The sequence below is a fragment of the Danio aesculapii genome, chromosome 25 (assembly GCF_903798145.1).
Source record: "Danio aesculapii chromosome 25, fDanAes4.1, whole genome shotgun sequence".
Lineage (NCBI taxonomy): Eukaryota > Metazoa > Chordata > Actinopteri > Cypriniformes > Danionidae > Danio > Danio aesculapii.
The window spans coordinates 18,686,782-18,711,257 of NC_079459.1; the positions used below are offsets into that span (position 1 = coordinate 18,686,782).

A 24,476-nucleotide genomic window follows, 5' to 3' on the forward strand; every position below is an offset into this window, starting at 1 on the left:
GATGTAATTTCGTAGTAATTTCCTTAATTATCTGACAAACCTTATTTAACTGGTAACCCAACTTTTTCAGTTTTAATTGATTTTGCAAGGTGGTGAGCCGTTCTTTGCCCAGATGAAGGCCAAAAAGACAAAAGTTCCTTTTAACCACAGCAAGAGCATTAGCTTGTTACAAATGTCATGAACTCATTTAGGTTCAATGTTTGTCAGAAGCTCCTTCAACAACATGTGGTTCACTCAATCAGCCAGCATGTTTTCATGAGGAAAATAAGCCCTGTCACACAACAAAACATGAAGAGCCGTTCCCTCAAGCTGAAAGCACTGAAATAATGAAGTGGCAGCCCAGAGTCCTGATCTAAACCTGATTGAAAATCTCTGGAAAATCCTTTAGAGACTAGTTATGTTCTGTGAAAAACTAGTGATGTCATTTGAGAGACCAGTGATTTCCCGTGTTAGACTACTGATGTGGTGTGAGAGACTAGTGATGTCATTTGAGAGACTTGGGATGTGCTGATATACAGTGACAGACTAGTGATGTGGTGTGAGAAAATAGTCAAGTCATTTGAGAGACTAGGGGTGTGCTGTGGCTGCAGGTGTGCTGAAGTCATTTAAAGTAAGGGTCTGTTTACTTATTTTGATCATGTTGTTTTCCGCAAAATGCCTGAATTTTGCAAAACTCTATTCTAAAACTCAATTTTTGACGAATGACGAAGTTTACAGTTATTTCAGAAAAAAAACTAAATCTAGTGGTCTTAAATTGTTGATCTCCACTGTATATTTTGTAATCCTGTGTGTTTTATGGTGGGCATACACTAAGGTAACAGTTAAAAGCCTCGTCACACAACAAAACAGTTAAAGCAGTTTCTCTAAGCTGAAAACACTGAAATAATGAAGTGGCAGCCCAGAGTCCTGACCTAAACCCTATTGAAAATCTCTGGAAAATCCTTGAGAGAACACTAAAGTCCTGTGAGAAATTAGTGATCCCATTTGAGAGTTCAGTGATATCCAGTGAGAGACTAGTGATGTCAATTGAAAGACTAGTGATGTGTTTATTCAAAGTAAGTCATTCAAAGGTCTGTTTACTCCTACACATTTTAGTGGTTTTAAATTGTTGATCTCCACTGTAAACTCTGTAATCCTGTGTGTTTGACGGTGGGCATACACTAAGGTAACAGTTAAAAACACAGTGAACTGTAGTATTTGGCTCACTCTGCTGTGTCAGAACTCTCCTCCTGACCGTCAGGGTGACCTGTCCGTTTCGTGCCGCCGCGTGCATGAGGTCGATGACGTAGCGATGTGGTCGTCCCCCCACAGGCATCCTGTCAACAGAGACCAGCTCATCTCCGGGACGCAGCCTGCCATCCCGCTCTGCCGGGCTATTCTCGATGATTGCTCCAATCACAATCTGTGGAGAGAAATCAGTCATCACATTAATGTCAACTAACATTGATACATTCATAATAATAATAATTGATAATACTGACAACGATTTACAAAGTTTTCTTCACTAGCTGATGGGATTTAATTAGCTTGACAGAAAGTGCTGGTGTTTATTTGTGAAAAGTAGATGAAAGTATCAGGGATTACCAAAGACAACAAGCTTGGAGACGACATTAACGCTCTCATAGTATATATTCATGGCATCAAATGCTAATAGGTCAAAGATGTTAGTGCTACCAAAAAATGAATTATAAAAATAATAACTGATTATTATACTCATTTTAATTTAATTTAAATCCCAAACATGTTGTTGTTCATCTTTAACCCATTTACCCAAGTACAGAACAAGGTTATTGTTATCGTAAATATTTAAGAGGAATTTAATTAGCAGTAAAATAAATTTTTCTATTTTAACTATTACTAACTAAAATATAAACACACTCCCAAAAATATTTTTATCTAGAGTTTTGACAACTTTTCAATTGCTTCTCAAGCCTGACTTCAGTCTAGTAACATATCTCTTCATAAATAAATGAACGAATAAACAAACATCGATCTATTTACACAAAAAGTAGCTGTTTGACTGACACATAAAACAACCAATCAGTTTTGTGCCTCGTCACAGGCAGATGGAACAATCTGTACCCTGACATGAAAAAATAAAAACTTAAATGCAAACCACAAAAAAAGGTCAATTTAAGGAAAACGTAAGCTTAAATTTGGTGGGGAAATAGAGCTGGGCATTATAATGAAAATATCATGCTATGAGTAATAGTAATGAGTAATTGCTATGCAAATATCAGATTAAATTTCAGTTTAATAGTGGAGTTTAAATTCCAAAATGACCTATAACTCAGATATACACTAACCGGCCACTTTATTAGGTACACCTGTCCAACTGTCCGTTAATGAAAATTTTGAATCAGCCAATCACATGGCAGCAACTCAATGCATTTAGGCTAGACATGGTCAGGACGATCTGCTGCAATTCAAACCGAGCAACCGAGCAAATTCGTCCAACCTTGTGGCGGATGGGCTACAGCAGCGGAAGACCACACCGGGTGCCACTTCTAGCAGTTAAGAACAGGAAACTGAAGCTACAATTTGCACAGGCTCACCAAAAATGGACAATAGAATATTGGAAATCGTTGCCTGGTCTGATGAGTCTCGATTTCTCCTGCTACATTCGGATGGTAGGGTCAGAATTTGGCATCAACAACATGAAAACATGGATACATCCTGCCAAGTATTAACGGTTCAGGCTGGTGGTGGTGGTGTAATGGTGTGGGGGATATTTTGTTGGCACACTTTGGGCCCATTAGTACCAATTGAGCACCGTGTCAACACCAAAGACTACCTGAGTATTGTCGCTGACCATGACCATCCCTTTATGACCACAGTGAATCATCTCACAATGAGTTCACTGTACTCAAATGGCCTCCACATTCACCAGATCTCAATCCAATTGAGCACATTTGGGATGTGGTGGAACAGAAAATTCGCATCATGGATGTGCAGCCGACAAATCTGCAGCAATTGCGTGATGCTATCATGTTAATATGGACCATAATCTCTGAGGAATATTTCCAGTACCTTTGTTGAATCTATGCCACGAAGGATTAAGACAGTTCTGAAGGCAAAAGAGTGTCCAACCCGGTAATAATTAGGTGTACCTAATAAAGTGGCCAGAAAGTGTATAATCAATCATGATGTAGTGTTAAATATTTTTAAACAATTAATCAACTGCAATACTTAAAATATATACATTTTTACTTTTAAAGCTTAATAGACAAAGTCTGTCATAAATCATATAAATATATAGTACACAAGTCTTTATTTTCAAGTTTATACTGTTATTCAGCAAGGATATTTCAAAAGTTACAGTAAATATGCAACAAAATATATTGATAAACTGTTTTGTAATTTAGATTTGACTGAAGTGTGAACTGTATATAATCTTTTATTACACAACTACGATCACTATACTCATAAACAATCGTATTATAATGCTACATGCCCAAAGAATGAAAAACGAAACAATACTGCTACTGTAACGTGCTGTAAGTAGCTAAAGGAAACAGAAAAGAGTGTGTCAGGTGTGTTTCCATCTGCTGCTCGTGGAGCTGTACAGATATGAACCAGTATCTGTTTATTCTGCCCCATACGAGCCTTGTCACGGGCCTCCGGACTCACAGCCTGCACCGCCTCGTCTCCACCCAGAATCCTGAAGCCGAAGCCGGTCTTCTCCCGCAGCAGGTGCACCTCCACCTCCTGATACTCCACACCTGAACAAACACAGCTCAGATATTACACACACAGCAAGAATAATTTAACATATTGTCTTAGAAAAATGTTATTACTTTAATTACTGGTATATAATAATGATATTGTAGAAATGAAACCCTGAATATATTGTCAGAATTATGAATATTTAAATGCAAATAAAATATATAAATCTGAATATATATTTTGTAACCACTCATAAATCTCTCATTTAAATGAACATTTTCTATAGGAAGCTTTACTATAATATATTTGTGCATATACATTAAATTAGTCAGTACTGAAGCCAAATCTGGAGCTAATCTAACAAAATAACTTGCAAATAATGGTTCGAAAAATAATAGCTTCAACCTGTCTCATTTCTGTTATGTGTCCCAAATTACAAAACAAAACAAATTATTTCATGTTTTTTCAGATACAATAGACATTCCATTTGAACAAGATCCTTTATTAAATATATTTGGAGTTTCCGAAATTTTTTTGAGACATTCATGGGTACAACATCAGTTTGTTTCCTTTTGTTTTGGAAGAAAAAAGAAGTTCCAACTCTTAAATTATGGCTTACAGAGTTAACAGGTACATGACATCTGGAAAAAAATCAGATGTACCCTAATAGACAAGATCTTGTTATTTGAAAAAATGTGGTCCCCTTTTATTTCCTTTCTACAAACTTGTAATTAATATGTTTACGATGCCTTTAGTCCAGGGATGGGCAAACTCGATCCTGGAGGGCCGGTGTCCCTGCATAGTTTTGCACCAACCCTAATCAAACACACCTGCTTGTAGCTTTCTAGTGATCTTGAAGACACTAATTAGGGTGTTCAGGTGTGTTTGATTAGTGTTGGAGCAAAACTCTGCAGGGACACCGGCCCTCGAGGATCGAGTTGGCCCATGCCTGCTTTAGTGCCTACTTTTACCATTGGATAGCACTGGTGGGTGGTTGGTTGAGGGAATGCATGTTTATTTTTATGACTGTTGTTCGTTGTTGTTGTTTTTTTTCTTCTATTTATTTATTTTTTTCTTTCCACCGTCTAATTGTTAAAATGTAAGTTTTATGTTTATATTTTTAAAAAGTGCGCTTTCAAGTGAATGTCTGCGAACATTTCTAATAATAGAAATATTTAAACCAAAAAATAGTAGCTCAAATGTATATGTTATAGTATAATATTAAATAACATTTTCAAAAATAGCAAAAATCAAGAGAAAAAAAATCATATTTACAATTTTGTTGAAATGTTTTGCATGAATTTAAATGTATTATCTTTCCATTTCTAAAGATGTTCTGTAACTAAAATATTTGAATATATCTGTTTAATAAATCTGTTTTGTTTAAATGCACCAATATATATTACCCATATTCACTGAGAAATGGATAAACATTCATTTTCAAAATAGGGTGTACTCAAATATGCTGATCACTGTATATATAGCTGCAAATCTGAATACCTAAATAATGATTATTTAGTTATAGTTATAAGTCTGAGAATATTAATGCCAACTTCTGTATAAATATATATTTTTACAATTGTTCCATAACATTACAAGACTACAAAAGGTATATTTGATAAATAATGAGCTAAATAAAAAATGAAAAAGAGAAAACTCCAGATGACGTTTTCAGCAAGAAGAAAATATCTAGTCAAATATTATGTACTGTCATCATGGCAAAGATAAAAGAAATCAGTTATTAGAAATGAGTTATTAAAACTATTATGTTTAGAAATGTGTTGGAAACATCTTCTCTGTTAAACAGAAATTGGGGAAAAAATAAAAAGGGGGGCTAATAATTTAGGGGGGTTAATAATTCTAAGACTTCAACTGTAGCAACCACCCAGAACACCCTAGCAAGTGCATAGCAACTGCTTAGCATCTACCCAGAACACCCTAGCAACCACATAGCAACTGCTTAGCATCTACCCATAATAACCTAGCAACCACATAGCAACTGCTTAGCATCTACCCATAACACCCTAGCAACCACATAGCAACTACTTAGCATCTACCCAGAACACCATAGCAACCACATAGCAAATGTTTAGCATCTAGCCAGAACACGCTAGTGACCACATAGCAACTGTTTCACATCTACCAGAACACCCAAGCAACCACATAGCAACTATTTAGCATCTACCAGAACACCCAAGCAACTACATAGCAACTGTGTAGCATCTATCCAGAACACACTAGTAACCGCATAGCAACTGCCTGGCATCTACCCAGAACACCCTAGCAATCACATAGCAACTGCTTAGCATCTACCCAGAACAACCTAGCAACCACATAACAACTGCTTAGCGCCTACCCAGAACATCCTAGCACCCACATAGCAATTGTCTAGCATCTCCCCAGAACACCCTAGCAACCACATAGCAACTGCTTAGCATCTATCCAGAACACCCTAGCAACCACATAACAACTGCTTAGTGTCTACCATCTACCACGAACACCATAGCAACCAGATAGCATTTACCCAGAAGACCTTAGCAACCACATAGCAACTGCCTTGCATCTACCCAGAACACCCTAGCAACCACACAGCAACTGCTTACCATTTAGCCAGGACACCCTAGCAACCACATAGCATCTACCCAGAACACCTTAGCAACCACATAGCAACCAGATAGCATTTACCCAGAAGACCTTAGCTACTACATAGCAACTGCCTAGCATCTACCCAGAACCCCCAGCAACCACATAGCAACTGCTTACCATCTAGCCAGAACACCCTAGCAACCACATAGCATCTACCCAGAACACCTTAGCTACCATAAAGCAACTGCCTAGCATCTACCCAGCCAGAACATCCTAGCAACCACATAGCAACTGCTTATCATCTACCCAGAAGACCCTAGCAACAGCATAGCAGCACACTGATGCCACACTGGTCTTTGTGATCTGCTCATGTTAGCAGGAGCTCTTGAGGAACATCAGATCTCCATGAGCTGAGTTATATAGGTCAGCTCACACACCGGCGTGCTCAACCTCCTAATGTAGTGGAGAATAAGAGTACAGTGCGCACACAGATCTAAATATAGAGCACTAAAGCCACGCGGGTTACATAAATTAGCCATACAGAAGTGACTAAGAGCGTGTGTTTGTGACATGAAGAAGAAAAAAAAGACTTGCCTGTAGAGTCTGTCAGCGTCCGAGGAGGAAGCGGCTCTGTGCGGGTGACAAACGACACATTCAGACACTGACAATATTCATAAATACTTTGGACTGGATTTGTGCTTTATTTAGGCTCACGTGTGGAAGGAACAATCTCAAGGAAGCTGTTGTGAATTTTAAAGGCGATTTCACCATGAAGTGAAAAGAAATGAAAAGGAAATTATTATTGGGCTGAAGAAAATTACAATTATTATTATTAGAATTACTTTTTTTTTGGTACACTGATTTTATGAAGACAAAGACATTCACTTGCATTTACATTATCAATAATCAGGGCTTGACATGAACTTTTTTGATCACCATCCACTGTGGCTAATAGATTTCCAACATTACTAGCCACTCGCCATTATTACTAGCCACAATTTTATTGTCGGGAAAATATATTTTATTTGCATAAATTCGACTTTGACATGCTAAAATTTCTTGATTTAAATGGTGTGTTATGTCTAGGCCCACACAGAATCTGCGTGCGCAGAATTCGGCAGATTTTTAGCTCATCATTGATTCTGTTTATTTACTTGTGTAAATGTGTGTAAATCTATATTTATTCAGTTTTTAAGTTAATTACAGTAATATTATTGACTAATATGAAAATATTCAAATGATTTTGGGAGTTGTCGTGGACTAAAGTGAAGAGCGGGGGGATTGCAGGGCATCGGATGGCGGAGGGGTGACGCAGACGAAAGTGAAAAGGGGGGTATAATAATATGGTGTAATAATAAGCCCCGCTTACTAGTACAGGAGCCAATCATCTATCGCTATATGGCGAATAAAGCCCACCTTCTAGTACAGGAGCCAATCATCTATCGCTATATGGCGAATAAAGCCCGCCTTCTAGCACAGGAGCCAATCATCTATCGCTATATGGCGAATAAAGCCCGCCTTCTAGTACAGGAGCCAATCATTGATCACTCTCACAATACTCTGGGGGAGGGGCTCAGATCAGACATGAGTTTCTGCAGATTTTGTGTGATTTGGACATTTAGAAATGAAACTAAAGAGACAGTTGTTGTTTAATTTTATTGGGGATTCCTAATATGAAATTCAATTGTAAGCTTGGCAAGCAGTTTTGGATAATTTGATGTTTCTCTATTCAGACAGAATGCCCTTGCATTCTGCCCGAGAGGCGTTTCAAAGATGGCCGCTGAGTGAAATGACTTGCCTTAAAGGGACTTTGATTGCGTCCACATGTCTCCTCATTCATTTCACTTTTTTGTGTGTTGAGTATGAGCTTGCTTTATGTGCATGAGCAAATGGGTTTTGGTTTCATAGTCCCGCATTATTATTAGTTTTTATTTTACATGACTTTTCAGGGCTCAAAATTAAGGATTTACCAAATTTATCTCTGACCACACCAAAAATAAATAAATAATTATTTCTTAGTGTCAAAACATGCTAAATATAGCTGTATACATGCACTTTTGTTCAACAAAACCTTTCTTTAAAAAAACAAAATCGTACTACTTTATAATAACTACACACTATGAATCATTTACTAAGCATTAGTGAAATAGCAAATTAGCAAATAGTGAATTCATTATTTGATAAGTGTTAACTCTACATTAATAGACCTCAGTAAGCAGTTTATAAATACAGCTACAAATGCTGTAATCTTGACTTCTAAGCACATGTATAATGTGCTAAATGATTGTGTTTTCATACTTTGTTAATTATTATTTCTTCATTACTACATAAAGTATAACATTATTTACAACCAGTTAGTTAAGAACAGCTGTTGGTTTTTAAAGATTATCCAGAATGAGTGAGTAAATGCTCAATAAACTATTGAAATCAACATTTATAATTCTTATTATTCAGGCATATATTAATAGTTAATTTTTATGCTAATAAATGCTTTATTAATTGAACAATCCAGTTTTGTGACCTAAAGTGAGGACAATTTATGCTCTACAAATCCCTCATTAATGACAATTAAAGGCTCAGTTCTATTCTAAACAGGAAAAACAGAAAGTAAAGGACTTCATTTCTATTCATTAGGAGATACACAAATGAAACCGTATCAAATGACAAATAAATCTTTGCAACTTTATCTAAAATAAAACGACTGTACAGTTTAAACATCACAAAATAACATTGAAAAGCTGTATTATAATATGGTGTTAAACTAATATATTGTTGTTTTATCCAGTTTTTACAGTAATTAAGCATTTATTAACAAAGATAGTAACATTACTATATGCCTGAATAATAAGATATACAAACGTTGATTTCATTAGTTTATTAATCCTTTACTAACTCATTCTGAATGATCTTAAAAACCCCGAACTACTCTTAAATACAAATAATTAGTAAATAATGCAATATTTAACTTAGTCATGAAAAATAAATCATTAACAAAGTATGAAAACACAATCATTTAGCACATTATCCATGTGCTTAGAAGTCAAGATTACAGCATTAGTAACTGCAGTTCTAAACTGCTTACTGACAATTATTAGTGTAGAGTTAATGCTTAACAAATAATGAATTGACTATATGCTAATGCTTAATAAATGATGCATAGTGTGTGGTTATTATAAAGTGTTACCAACAAAACAACTGACATTTAAAAAAATTGGTCTCAGATCACCAGTAACTACACATAAATGAAGAGTTAATGTCTTATTAAAGCAATGTTATTGCAACAACAATGATTATTAAACTATAATAACAAAAATAACTGTAAGCAAAAAAAGCAGGTGATAATGAAATTATGATCACGCGCACACGGTTAACGTTAGGCCCATAATAATCTGTTCAAAGAATGTTTAAAGTGAAAGCAACTGCTGCTGCTTACAAAAAGGTATATTTTTTTAAAATCTGGAGCTCAAAGCAGCAGGACTGTGAGTGCACGAGCATCACTTTTGTCCATTTACCTCTCATTCATCTCTATTTCAAAGAGAACTGATCTCACCAGTTGCATTTCCAGAGCCGGTTGCTTCGCACCATCGCGCAAGTAAACGGGAGCGTGCACGCTTTTTAAACAGAGTGATCATCCTCTCATTCGGTATTCACCTGCTTTCTTTTGCTTGTGCGAACACAATTATTTTAGTCAGTCCTGCTGCTTTTGCACGCATATTACATTTGCACGCATATTGGGCCATCTCTATAGTCGAACCCTGCTTTTAAGAAAACTACAATTTAAAAATAATCTTCAACCGGCCAGAGTGGCTAGTGGGAGCGGCTGTCTTACCCACCACAGCTGAAATCTACCTGGTGGTAATGTCAAGCCCTGTTATTAGAGTTAAAAATATACTTTTTAAATCGAAAAATAGACCAATTTTTTAAATCAGCAATCACACAATATTATTTTAAATATAATAAATTTAGATCTGATTAGGTTTTCTTTTTGTGATTTTTGCCTTGGACATTTTAGATGTTGTGTACAATAACTGGAGGAGGTTTTTATTTTAACTTGTATTTATCCCGATTCAGTAACGATTCACTGTAAAAATAAGTATGCGCTAAAAAGTTTTTAATGTCTTTTACTAAAATCAGTTCAGTTCACTCTTAATTATATTAAAGGACACCTATTTTACCCCTTTTTCAAGATTTAAGAGAAGTCTTTTGTGTCTCCAGATTGCATCTGTGAACGTTCAGCTCAAAACACCCATCAGATTATTTATTAGACCTTTCAGAATATTGGATTTTCTGCTCTGAACAACCATGTAGCTGTTTTTGTGGCCTGTGCCTTTAATGCTTGTTCTCCCCACCCACCGTTCCCATGTGCCTGTCTGAGTGTGCCTCAATCTCCGCCTTGGCTGCGTCAGATAAACAGCACAGTGACAGACATGAAGGAAGCGGATCTCACGTAACGGTTGTGAAAAATACTACAGTAAGAACTTTCCCAGTGATTATTATTTGATGTATTTGTTGCGGAGTTAAATCAAGCCTTTCTGCAATGATAAGTCACACATAACGTCGTTATAAAGTTAACGAACACACACACAGCGTGCACGTTTAACCAAATAATAGAATACACAAGACATGTCACTGGTATAGTTTTGAATGGGGAAAAGTGTAACGGGCAATATGGCGAATTAAGCCCCGCCTACTAGTACAGGAGCCAAACAGTGATCGTTATAGACTGACGTTATTCCATGGGAGAAGCTCTGACCAGACATGTGCTTTTGTGGTCAACAAACACGCTGGAATCTCAGCGAATAGTTGCTTTACAGACATAAGAAATATTTCCAAATAAAGCTTCAAATCTGTACTTTTAAATGAACCAAGTGCACTTGAAAACAAACATTTTTTTTGTTTTGTAATCCTTGTGAAATGAACGCGAGGTACAGTCTGTCCTGTCAAAGGCACATCACATGACAGCAACTACTCAAACAAAGAGTCGCTGTCATTTCTGGAGGAGATTCACCTTCAAGACCATGTTGTGAATTACTTCAGAAGACCAGCGCAATCTAATGAAGCATTATTCAGAGGATGATAATGTGTAGAATGACCGAGGTTGGTGTCGTGATCTTGTTCCTTTCGAGTGCGCATTAGCTCAGGCAACCTGAAAAAATGCAGATTTTGTTTGATTCGGATGTTTAAAAACAAAACTTATGAGAGTTCTTGTTTAAGTTTATTGGTGATTCCTAATATGTAATGTAATCGTAAGCTTGGCAAACAGTTTTGGAGAATTTGAGGTTTCTCCATTCAGACAGAATGCCTGAGTATACTGCCTGAGAGGCATTTTGGCCGCCGAGTGTGCAAAACCGGTACTGTAGCATCTTCTTTTATAACTGTACTGACATGCGGCTGTGGTGATGAATTACAGTGATTTTACCATCTTTAACTTACTTTATTACAAATGAAGCACTGTTTTAGAAACGTTTTAAACTTGTAAAACTCATTCTTGATCACATTTGATGATGATTGATGATCACAGCGAGCTGAACAGACCTTTTAATCACAGTTGCTTTGCGCACATCCTGACTTGTGGATATGATTATATGTGTATGGAGGCATGTTAATACGTGGCTGTCAATCAATTTGGTGGGCAGGGAAAACCGCACTCCAACATTGTGGTCAGCCTCAAAATGGGAGGGATTTGGATACAATTTTAACATCAGGAAATAAAAAAAAAAGAGACTTATTGTCTTTATATGTTTTTATACTGTGGACACACTATATCTAAACACAGTTCTGTCCAAACTGCTTACAAACGATGATTTTTATCATACTGTAGGTGCCCTTTAATATAGAACATTATTCTAAAATAAAACTATTACACATAGACACAATTTTTATTATAAGTAATATAGCCATTGTATATTTTCAGGGTCCATGTTTATTATATACAGTAAGTAATTATTATATACCAGTAATTCGAATTTGGCTAATGAAAAGTAAAAAAAAAAGTAAATAAAAAAAATGTATATTATTTAAAAAGTATATTATATAATATCATATTAGTAAAATAAGAATTCAAACATTTTTATTTTTTAGAAATCGCTCACCAAAAACTTTGACTTACGTCTGCTTTCATATATAGCCCGTGACTTCTCATAGAGGTCGTAGGGGTCTGGCTTGCCCAAGTGGAAGGCCTCTGAATCGGGAACAGAGGAGCGATGGAGTGTCTGTGCAGGATGTGGAGCACCATGAGTAAGCAAAGAAGCCGACAAACCAGTCTGAGGACTTCCTTGAGGATCCCACTGCAATGAATAATAGACTGGTTTGAGCAGACATACACATACATTCATTTATTTTCCTGCAGCATTATTTCAGCTTAGGTCGCCACTTCGGAATAACCCGCCAACTATTCCAGCATATGTTTTACACAGCGGATGCCCTTTCAGCTGCAACCTAGTACTGGGAGACACCCATACACTCTCTCATTCAAACACGCACTCATACACTACGGCCATTTTAGTTTATTCAATTCACCTGTACAGCATGTCCTTGGACTGTAGTGGAAGCCAAAATACTCGGATGAAACCCACACAAACACGGGGAGAACATGCAAACTCCACACAGAAATGCCAACTGGCCCAGCCGATACACAAACCAATGACCTTCTTGCTGTGAGGTGACAGTGGTAACCACTGAGCCACTATGCCGCCCAAACACATACAGTACCCATACACATACAATTGGTTAAAAAATTATCTTAACTTTGTTTAAGCGCTATAATTGGGTCTCCAGTGCATCAGAAAAGGTGAAAAAGGACAGTCCTTTGTTTTGGTAAGACTTTCTCACCAAGCATGTGGAAAAAACACACAGCTCATATTTTGCCCCCCTAGTGATGTAGGAAGAGGACATTATAATTATAATATATTATAATATCACAGGCCCTTAATCTGCATGTTTCCACCCACGGTGGAATTCGGCCATTTCAGTTTACTGATTACTCTAGCAGCAAGAGATTTATGAAATCACCAAACAAGTCATTGAGGACATTGTGGTTGAAATAAATTTTTGAAGGAAATGTGTCGAAGAATGTTGGTATTTGGAAGTGTTTGTATTTTGATAATATAAACAAAAAATATAGATTATACTGGACAGCTTCATCAAAGAGGGTGAGTTCAAAGCTGTTTCTAAAGAATGTTTCTTCAATATCAATACTTCGTCCGCTAACTTCATATACAAAAATCATATTTCAAGTCATATTCATAAGAAATCACAAGTCATACAAGTTCATATTTTGATAACATGCTTGTTCACCAACCCAGGCTCATTTGAAATGCGTGCCCTTAAACTACATTTCTGCAAAAAGTAAAATACATTGCTCCGGGTGCATTTCATTGCACATTTTAGATGGCAAATCCACTGGAGGTCGCTTTTTTTTATTTGCGAATCTGAAATATGGTACTTGGAATACATTTTGTTGCACTTCCTTCTTGTCCATGTCCATGAGAAGGTAGAGCTTGTCGAAGATCACCTAGCAAAACACATCTAAACACTTCCCTAAAGCCAAAAATAGTGGCTCCGTCAGACACGCCTACTACTCAGTAGGTACTGCAGTTGAATTTAAATGTACAACTCGGCCGTTAGAAAAGTGTGTTCTATACAGTATGAATGTGAGCAGTATGAATGGAATTCGGACATACTACATCCGCCATTTTGTCATGGTCATGTGACCTATCTGCGTCAGTAGCGTCGCTTTACTCCCATTCATGAATTCTCTCGCGGGGCATGATGGGATGGCGCAGCGTGCATGGGATGCGCATTTCAGAATCTCGCCGGAAATAGTAAGTCATGCGGGTACTTCTCGCATACTGATTTTTGACTTCTATGAATTTGGACATACTACTTGGCTCGCATACTGATTTTAGTGTACTGTATTGTATGGAAGTATGCGGTTTCGGACGCAGCCCTTGTTTTCAAAATCAAACGTAAGAGGAAAAGTGCCCTGGTGACCTTATGATTTTATATTGATTTCATCTTATTTGTGGAACAGTGCTTCGCCAGACTTGAACCTGAATGCTCTGTGTCACAAGTATAACACCGTACAAAGTGAGCTACTAAACAAACTGATCACACCAGAAAACATGTCCATATCATAAACATCTTTAAACATCATCATCCAAAGAACTGCACAAAACAATCCTTTTTGTTTCATCATTAATATTTCCCTGTAAATATCATTAATGTGAAAAGGAACAAAAGTTGTTGGGGTCATACTGCCCCATAGCATTCATTTTACAAAAATACTGCAGTTAAACATACGTTTAAGTACATTTTGTGACATTTTTAGACTGAAGCATGTACTGTATGTCTAATGAGCCCTAGGTTGTTACTTACATGCTATACATCTAATGTGGCTAAAGTTAGCATTATATCTGGCTGTAATCAGCAGTGGCAGATATAGGCATGGGCAATATGGGTGATTGCCCAGGGAAGTATCTTGCTAGGAGCATCATGGAGAGACCCCCCACTGGCTCTTCACTTCCATGAGGGCGGCAAGAACACCAAGGTGGCATGATTATCGTCTGCCTAGAGCACCAGTTCAGCTTGTAATGGCCTTGGTATTTAGAGACCAAAGCTCTTTCTTTAGGTTTAACCCAAAAATATACATAAATGCATATTTATTTTGCACTAAATAGACACGCAACAAACTTTTATAATTTCTGCGATGATATTAGATTTGTACTAATAATATAATGTTTATTTGCAAAGGCAGCACAGCAACTACTTATATTCAACGACTAACCGTTTAGAAACATCCTGGTGCATCTAGAAGTTGTAAGCTTTTCTTCTCAAACATCGTCTGAGTACAGTTTGAACATGTAAAGCTTTAAAGCGGTTTTAGATTTGCTTGTTTTGTTGTTTCTGTCAGAGTACTTTCCATAGGTTCTGCCTTCTGGAAAGCAGTAGCTTATTTGCATTTAAAGGGACACACACAAAAACAGCATGCTTTTGCTGAAAATTGACAAGCTATAAGAAATGATCTATGGCGTATTTTGGTCTGACTCATTCTAGGAACACCAGAGAAAAAAAAAGAGGCATAATAATATGCCCCCTTTAAGAGTTCAAGCAGGGAACATAGGGTGTGTGATAAAGGTGACCCTGTCGTTCCTCCTGTCCTCTTTCAGTTTAGCGGTCTCTGGAGGCTCAGCGGGGGAGATGAATTAAGCCCTAAGTGAGGGACTAAAGTGTGAAGCCGAGTATCCGTGCTTGAGTCTTGCGCCCCGGAGGCTAATGGATCCTATTTCCTGCGAGCTGCTCATTTCACCTGCAGCTTTCACCGCTTAACCTACCAATTCCATTACGAGGGCCTAAATCCTGCCGAACTGGACTGCGTCCTGAAAATGATGGATCTCACACTGGGATGAAAGTGAACTCGCATGAAATGAGAGCACGTGGACAGTTCTAGGAATCCCTGCTAAATGAATTGGTTTGTTGTTTTACAGGGCTTCAGAGAAAGTGAACCTGAGATCTGTGTTCTATTAGGTTGACAAACAGCATTTGTGGGCATGAAATGGAATTATGGCATGTAATGCTGAGGGAAAATATATACACCAGTTAAATAAGAAGACTAAATTTGAGATTGTGAGAGGAGTAGCCTAGATGTTTTACAAACTATATAACTAGATGTCTTTTTATTGGGTACATCTTACAAGTACCGGGTTGAACCCCCTTTTGCCTTCAGAACTAATCCTTCGTGGCATAGATTCAACAAGGTACTGCAAATATTCCTCAGGGATTTTTGTCCATATTGACATGATAGCATCACGCAGTTGCTGCAGATTTGTCGGCTGCACTTCCATGATGCGAATCTCCTATTCCACAACATCTCAAATGTGCTCTATTGGATTGAGATCTGGTGACTGTGGAGGCCATTTGAGTACAGTGAACTCATTGTCATAATCAACCAGTCTGAGATGATTCTCGACATGGTGTGTTATCCTGCTGGAAGTAGCCATCAGAAGATGAGTACACTGTGGTCATAAAAGGATGGACGTGGTCAGCAACAATACTCTAATCTGTGGCGTTGACATGATGCTCAATTTCATACTAATGGGGCCAAAGTGTGCCAACAAAATATCCCCCACACCATTACACCACGTCCACCAGCCTGAACTGTTGATATAAAGTAGGATGGATCCATGCTTTCATGTTGTTGATGCCAAATTCTGTACCTACTCTTCAAATGTCGCAGAAGAAATCGAGACTCATCAGACCAGGCTTTTCCAATCCTCTACTGTCCAATTTTGGTGAGCCTGTGTGAGTTCTTAGCTGACAGGAGTGACACCCAGTGTGTTCTTCTGCTGCTGTAGCCCATCCGCCTCAAGGTTAAATGTGTTGTGCATTCTGAGATGCTCTTCTTCACACCTCGGTTGTGGTTATTTGAGTTACTCTTGCCTTTCTATCAGCTGGAACCAGTCTGGCCATTCTCCTCTGACCTCACAGGGCATTTGAGCCCACAGAACTGCAGCTCACAGGATATTTTCTCTTTTTCGGACCATTCTCTGTAAACCCTAGAGATGGTTGTGCATGAAAATGCCAGTAGATCAGCAGTTTCACCATGTGATTAGCAGATTAGAAATTTTTTCATTAATGAATAGTTGGACAGGTGTACCTAATAAAGTGGCTGGTGAGCGTGTGGTATATATATATATATATATACACACATATATATATACACATATATATATATATATATATATATATATATATATATATATATATATATATATATATATATATATATATATATATATATATATATATATATATAAACATGGAATAATATATAATATAACAGCTATAAATAATATTTATTACTCTTAAATTATTATATAGAGTGAACTTTATTAGCTTAAACTAAAACAGACAAAATGATAAACTGTTATATAGTATTAATAAATTATTATTTTGTACTCACTGGAACACACACAGAGCTAATATATAAATAAAAAAATTAAAGCAAAGTGCCTATTTTCAAAAATTCAAATGAAACATTCACTAATGGCCAATATAGCTATAAAAAGAAGATAATTCTGGACCTTTCTGAAACGTGTTAAAGTGATTAAGGTGTCTGGAGTGACATAGGCGAGTAAATAATGACAGAATTGATCTCTCTCTCTCTCTCTCAAATAAGTAAAACTTTAAATTAATCCATTTGGAGAAATGATGAGGCATGTTTGAGTCTGTGATTCTCGAGGACAGAGGAGGAGGAATATCAATGGAGGATCACCTGCATAATCTTTGCATGGAATAATTTCTCTTCCCGATAAACACATTCCAGCGCGCTCCTTCACAGAGACACACGTATTAAAGAGGCGCACTTTGCTGTCAGTTAAAGCGTTTTGTTTGCTAATGCTGCAGTACAAGAGGAATACTGATGAAGCGCCACCCATGGAGACTGCGTTAATGCATCTGTCACCCGGGACATTTCCATGTCGGGTTTCATCAGAGTGTGATCCAGCGCCGCGCTAAACACGTGCTGAGACTAAGAACTCGTGGCTGCGGTTTGTCTTCAGCGCTGGTCAGAGATTGATGCTGCAGTCACTCTGAGCTGCCAAGGGATTTCAGCCATCTGACGCTGGTTCAAGATCAGCTCTGAAGGCCAGTGGATAGATAGAGGCGTGCAGGTGGAAAAATATTCCTACATCATGTAAAAAAAACCTCATGATTTGATCTTTGGCCAACCAATTCTAATGAAGAACAAATGGAATACTACTCAAGTTGGCACTACATCTGAATTTAAACATACATTAGGACCATTTGAAAATAGGTAGTTCCTCATATCATGTTTTCATTTCATTTTATTTTTAAGAAACAACATAGCCAGGGTGAGGTGAATGAGGTTATGAAGTACAATGTTCCCTTTGAATATTTACCCGACGTGTCCTCGGGAGTTTGTTTTCCATATCAATCTTGTGAAGTCTGAACTTAAGGAGAGGATGCAGGACTGACCATTGTGCACACAATATTCGGAAAAAGCGAATGCCTGCAGCCCCTCCTCTGTTTTCAAAACGCTCCGTTTTCAGGCTCGAAAACTAAACAGGGCCTTAGCCACTGTTTATTGTGTTTAGAGGTATGTGTGAGCACAGAATGACACATTGACAACTCCACCTACTACAACAAGGGGGTGTTCAAGTGTTTAAAATCAGTACACCGTAAGGGGCCATTCACATATTGCATTTTTTATGCATGCAAGTTTGTTTTTTCCTCACGACTTGGACTCACAAATAGGCAGAGACGCTCGCACAGTTCACAAGCGGCGAGTGTGGTATGACACACTTGTATTCCAGGCGCATCTTCTTAGAAACATCTCAGAACATTTTCAGAAACATTTTCAGAATTTCACAAGTGCACAAAGAGTCATATGACCAGAACTAACCAATCAGCTTCAAACATTGTTTGGAATATACACAATTCAGTAATAACGGTAGACTAATTGCCTCAGACAAACATAGCACACCTGAACGCTGCAGTGCTTTTAAATTTTCTCCATAAATGAGAACGGCCCAAGTGACAACATCCTGCTCTCCCTCATGAAGCTAAAACAGAAGTAACTGAAATTCATGGAAATTCCGCAAGGCCTGGCTTCATAATAAAGCACATTTCTACTGAGCCTGGTACAAAAAACTATTTTGGTGTATATAGCTAATATTACACTTCATGACAACTGTGAGGGGGTGAATTTTTTTATAACTCATCCATTTAATTTATATTAAATCTGCATAATGAGGGCGTGGCCACTTAAGTGACAGATAGGTCTCGCTGGTCACCGTAACGTCATACCGGCTGATTAGCTGCTGAACTCGGCATTTACAGTTAAAGTCAGAATTATTAGCCACCCTGAATTATAAGCCCCGTTTATTTTTTTCCACAATTTTTGTTTAACGGAGAGATTTTTTCAACACATTTCTAAACATAATAGTTTTAATAACTCATTTCTAATAACTGATTTATTTTAGCTTTGCCATGATGACAGTAAATAATATTTGACTAGATATTTTTAAGACACTTCAATACAGCTTAAATTGACATTTAAAGGCTTAACTAGGTTAATTAGGTTAACTAGGCAGATTAGGGTAATTAGGCAAGTTATTGTATAATGATGGTTTGTTCTGTAGACTAATGAAAAATATATAGCTTAAAGGGGCTAATAATGTTGACCTTAAAATGGTTTTTAAAAGATTGAAAACTGCTTTTATTCTAGCCAAAATAAAACAAATAAGACTTTCTCCTGAAGAAAAAATATTATCAGACATGCTGTGAAAAATTTCCATGCTTTCTTAAACATCATTTGGGAAATATTTTAAAAAGAAAAAAAAATTCAAAAGGGGGGGCTAATAATTCTGACTTCCACTGTACATTGTATTTCGTTTTGTTTTATATTTTTACACTGTCAGTTGCCTTTTGGAATTATTTCCTACAATTATCAGATAATATGACATGTTGTGTGCACTTAATCATTTTGCTCACAAACCATTCACGGGGCCTCCATTTGCCAGGTGAGTGAAATTCTTTTTCTATAAATCTATAAATGTATTTGATTTATAAATTTATCATTATAAATATCTTTAGACCTGTAATGCACTTCAGAATCAGATTCAATAGCTGTAGGCTCTAGAACATCTGAAACGTTGTCATAAGTGAGTCACACATTGGATGCGCCACTCGGCGCTGCAACACAGTGCGCACATGACAGTTGAATGTATCCCACACCAGACACGCACATTCGTATGTTAAATTTTAATAAAAGTATTCAGATGGCGTTCTGTGGCACGGAAGAAATATGAACAGTATCCTGAATGGTGGCTGGGCGCCGTGGACAGCTGCCGACTTGCGGTGCCAGTGTGTACCCTGATAAAAACCTATGTTTAGAATTCTAAAATGCATGGCGCTGCGTGGCGTGACACGGCGCGCTGCCGAGCGGCGCTTTTGATGTGAGACCCACTATACAGTGTTATGCCTGGATTTTATAAATAGCCTTGCATTTGCTAACAAAGACTATATTTGGAAGTAATTCGCGCTTTCCTGCTGTAGAAAAACATAAGAACAATGCTCAGTGGCTCAATGTATTACCACAGTGTTTTCAAAGGACTAAACACTTTATTGATGTAGTGTACTACCAAGCACGTGTTCAGAACACAAACGAGTCGCAGGTAATGAAGTATTAAACGTTTCTCCCAAAGAAAATATCTTGTCTAGGCAAAATGCTAGCAGGCGTCTGTAGCTCCGCTCACGCTCCACCTCTTTGCCCTTTTTTGGTTACCCCGGGTCAGTGTGATGACGCACAAACAAAATGGTGACGAATGACCATGCCCACCTGTAGCATCAATTTCACTCTTTGTAAACCTATGGGTGACATCATGATACTACGTCCATATTTTTACAGTCTATGGTATGGCTACTAACTCAGCCATTTCAAAATAATTTTTGCCCTCTAATGAAGAACGAAAAAGATTTTTGCTTGAAATGTACAGTTGCTTTTATAGCCCCTCCTCTCATGCCAGAATAACCGGTTCAAGCCCCACTTAGCCCCCAGACCTCGGTGATTGCATTGGTGCCGTGACCCGGAAATAAAAGGTAAGCAAGTGCAATGGAGAAAATCCTCACTCCCCTGATCTGGAGGTGCTTTAGCAACAGGCGCTTGAGGCTGCGTTCTATAGCCTCCTCGTTAGAGCACCCACCTCCCATGCCAGAATCACCAGTTTGAGCCGTGTTGTGAAGTTATCAGAAAATAGGGTTTACACAAACACGAAATAAATAGAAGAAGCTGTGGTGTACTAAGTGGTTGATAAATCGTCTTTAATTCCAACAATAGGAAAAAGTGGACGAATAAAGGTCCTGCAGGGCCAGTGTCTTGCACAGTTTAGTTCCAACCCTAATCAGACACATTTGGGCTATCTAATCAAGCTTTTACTAGGCTTTCTAAACATCCTTGCAGGTGTGTTGAGGCAAGTTGAAGCTAAAATCTGCAGGACACCGGCCCTCCTGGATCAAGTTTGAGAACCCCTGTTCTACACCATGTCAGTAAGAACTTGGTCCCTTTTCCAGTTTAGTTTTAACCTCAGATTTACTTACAACAAACCCAATTCCACACTGGATTTTCAGAAAGATTACAACTAAATCTTGATTGCTGTGCTCACTACAGTATATTGGATCTGACAGTAAATAGTTTTTATTTCATGTTCAATATTGCTTTATCTGTTATTACAGATTGTTTGATATAAACTCAATATTTCTGCATACCAAAGTGGCGAATGATTGTGCAGTAGTTTCAATTATCAGCTAGTTTCCTCCAAATTCCACATGCTTTTACAAATTTACATTCCCATTCAAAAGCTTCAGGTTAGTGAGTGGCACCTCAATACAATAGCGCACAATAGAGTAATTTGTATGAATCTTAATAATACAATTTGATTACAGCCCACAGGTCCATTGAAAGGTGGAAATTCATGCTTTGAATACATATAATAATATATTTACTTATAAATCAAACTGCAGAAATTCATATAAAATTCCTACATGATAAAATAGTTACATTTTGTCATACATACATGTTGACTCAGAAGAGTAAAGCTGAAATCTTGCCAAGTTCACACCATGTCAAACTTACCATAATTTTAAGATATCATGTCATGTAAAATGTTAAATATAGGTGTTAAACGTAGACTTTAAGAACAGACAGTAATTTAATAAATGAAGTACTTTAAATCCATTTACCTGTTTTGTTGGATCCCAGGCTGTAAAGAGGCCTAACAAAGAGAGAAAAAGGAAAAAAGATTAACATCATTAGGTAACGCGTTTCATAATAGTCACAAGCTATTCGTCCATGTTTTATCTGGTTGTGGTATAGGCTCTGAAGTCAGGAACGTTTATTAAATTTATTAGTGGGGTAATTACATCATTAGCTTTGAGCTGAGGCCAAACTCATCCTAAACGAAAGGAGTAAAACGAGGCCCTGCCAAACCATATTTAGTACCATAAAAGAGACAACAAACATGAAACTAAATTTTTACAACTTGAAGGCCCTTCTAAACAAGCATTTTTATATTATTTTAGTGTTTATGCTGCTTTTATATCTGTACTGTACTACCAAAAACATTTTTATTATGATCGTCATCTTCAATATAATAACAGCTCTTTATTTATAGGCATAGTGCATATATTTTTAAAATAAATTAGATTCATTCATTCATTTTCATCTGCTTTTCCGTGGCCGAGTCATGGGGGAAGCAGTCTTAGGAGAAAACCCCTAGAACTTCCCTTTCCCTTAAAGAGACACTGCCTCCAACTCCTCCAGGGGGATCCTGAGGCATTCCCATGTCAGCTGAGAGACATAGTCCCTCCAGCATGTCCTAGGTGTTCCCCGAGGCCTCCTCACGGTGGGACATGCCTGGAACACCTTCTTAGGTAGGCGTCCAGGAGGCATCCGAAACAGATGCACGAGCCACCTCAGCTGACTTCTCTCGATGTGGAGGAGCAGCGGCTCTACTCCGTGCTCCTCCCGGGTGACAGAGCTCCTCACCCTATCTATAAGGGTGCGCCCTGCCACCCTGCAAAGGAAACTCATTTCGGCCGCTTGTATCCGAGATCTTGTCCTTTGAGTCACCTAAAGCTCATGACCATAGGTGAGAGTAGGAACGTAGATTGACCGGTAAATTGAAAGCTTTGCATTTCGGCTCAGCTCCTTCTTTACCACAACGGACCAGTACATCGACCGCATTACTGCTGCTGCTGATCCGCCTGTCAATCTCACGTTCCATCCTTCCCTCACTTGTAAACAAAACCACAAGATACTTGAACTCCTCCACCTGGGGTAAGGACTTTCCTCCAAATTGAAGATGGCAAACCACATTTTTTCCGGTGGAGCATTGGATTGGAGCATGGGATTTTGATTGTCATCCCAGCCGTGTCACACTCGGCAGCAAACCGCCCCAGTGCATGCTGAAGGTCCATGTTCGATGAAGCCAACAGAACAACTTCGTCTGCGAATACCAGAGATGAAATCCTGTGGTCCCCAAACCAGACCCCCTACGGTTTGAATTAGATATTAAAATGAAATAGATATTAATCTCAAGTCTTTGCCATCTTTTTAAAAAATATGTATTTCCAATTAGTGTAGTAGTTAAGATACATGACAACATTTTTAATTAAATAATGTTTAAATATTTATTTTGATTCTGAATATTATTGAAGTTTAGATCAAGTGTAAATAACTTCTAAATCCACAAATTTCACTTCTTACAGTCTGCAAAGAATTTCCATAATACTGTTTTTCTATATTATGTTCCCCATATAATAAAATGCATGATGTGCATGTATGAAAAGACTGTGATATTAAAAAGCTTTTTTTTTAAGATTCATCTGCAATCTGATTAAACCATGGCTAGAGGTGCTGTGAGAATAATGAGTTATGACTTTTCATTTCTTAGTCTCATACCTGATTCTTTCAATCACATGCACTATATTGTGAGTCTTTGCTACAGGGTATGCATAAAAACAGGGTTAAAGCACATTTTTAAAAGTCAATACTTTCAGGGATTATTTCAGATTTAATAGATTCAAAGGCTAATATCTGCATCCTTATATTTCTTTCAAGGATCATTTTCACCTACATACAATAATGCTCAGACAAGTCCTGAATGCATTTACAATTTGATAAATATTGATAATACTTTTTATTATTAAAAGGTACTTTAAATATTAAACTGAAACCATCAGACATGGTGGTAATATTGAGTGACACATCATCACAAAAGAAGCAAGTGAAATTGATTCATTAAACTAATTTATTCAAACTCCACTCATAGGTAAAAGAGAGCTAAAGGAATTTTATTGGTGCCGTGACCCGGATGAAACTGAGGAGTGATTAATATGACAAAAGAAAACTAATGAGAAGCGAGCAAAACTTATTTTCCTATTATCAAGAGTATTACTAATGACAGATGCTGGAGGATGTGGTCTTTAATGTCTTTATTAAGCCTGGTTAATACTCGATGCGTCCACTTGTTCGCTTGAGTGCGCGCGGTGAATGTGACATCATCGCGGATGTTCGCTTTGGGTGTGCGCGGCATGATTTCGGCTGGCGGTGCGTAGGACATTTTTTGAGACTCGAGCGAACAGTGCGCGCGGCGCCGCAACTGATTTGAGTTGAATATGAACCACTTTGAAGAGATTTTGTATGA

The 24,476-nt window shown here is 37.6% G+C and overlaps 1 protein-coding gene across 3 annotated transcripts in view; it reads right to left on the reverse strand.

Annotated features, from left to right (window-relative positions):
- magi2b (membrane associated guanylate kinase, WW and PDZ domain containing 2b) overlaps positions 1-24,476 on the reverse strand; it is a 227,462-nt gene that overhangs the window by 28,869 nt on the left and 174,117 nt on the right. For all 3 annotated transcript variants that reach the window (XM_056451972.1, XM_056451971.1, XM_056451970.1), the window contains exons 12-15: positions 22,012-22,043; positions 12,362-12,539; positions 3,631-3,722; positions 1,207-1,402 (exon numbers count right to left, since the gene is read on the reverse strand). In XM_056451972.1, coding sequence (XP_056307947.1) covers positions 1,207-1,402; positions 3,631-3,722; positions 12,362-12,539; positions 22,012-22,043 — 498 coding nt within the window. The remainder of the gene's footprint in view (positions 1-1,206; positions 1,403-3,630; positions 3,723-12,361; positions 12,540-22,011; positions 22,044-24,476) is intronic.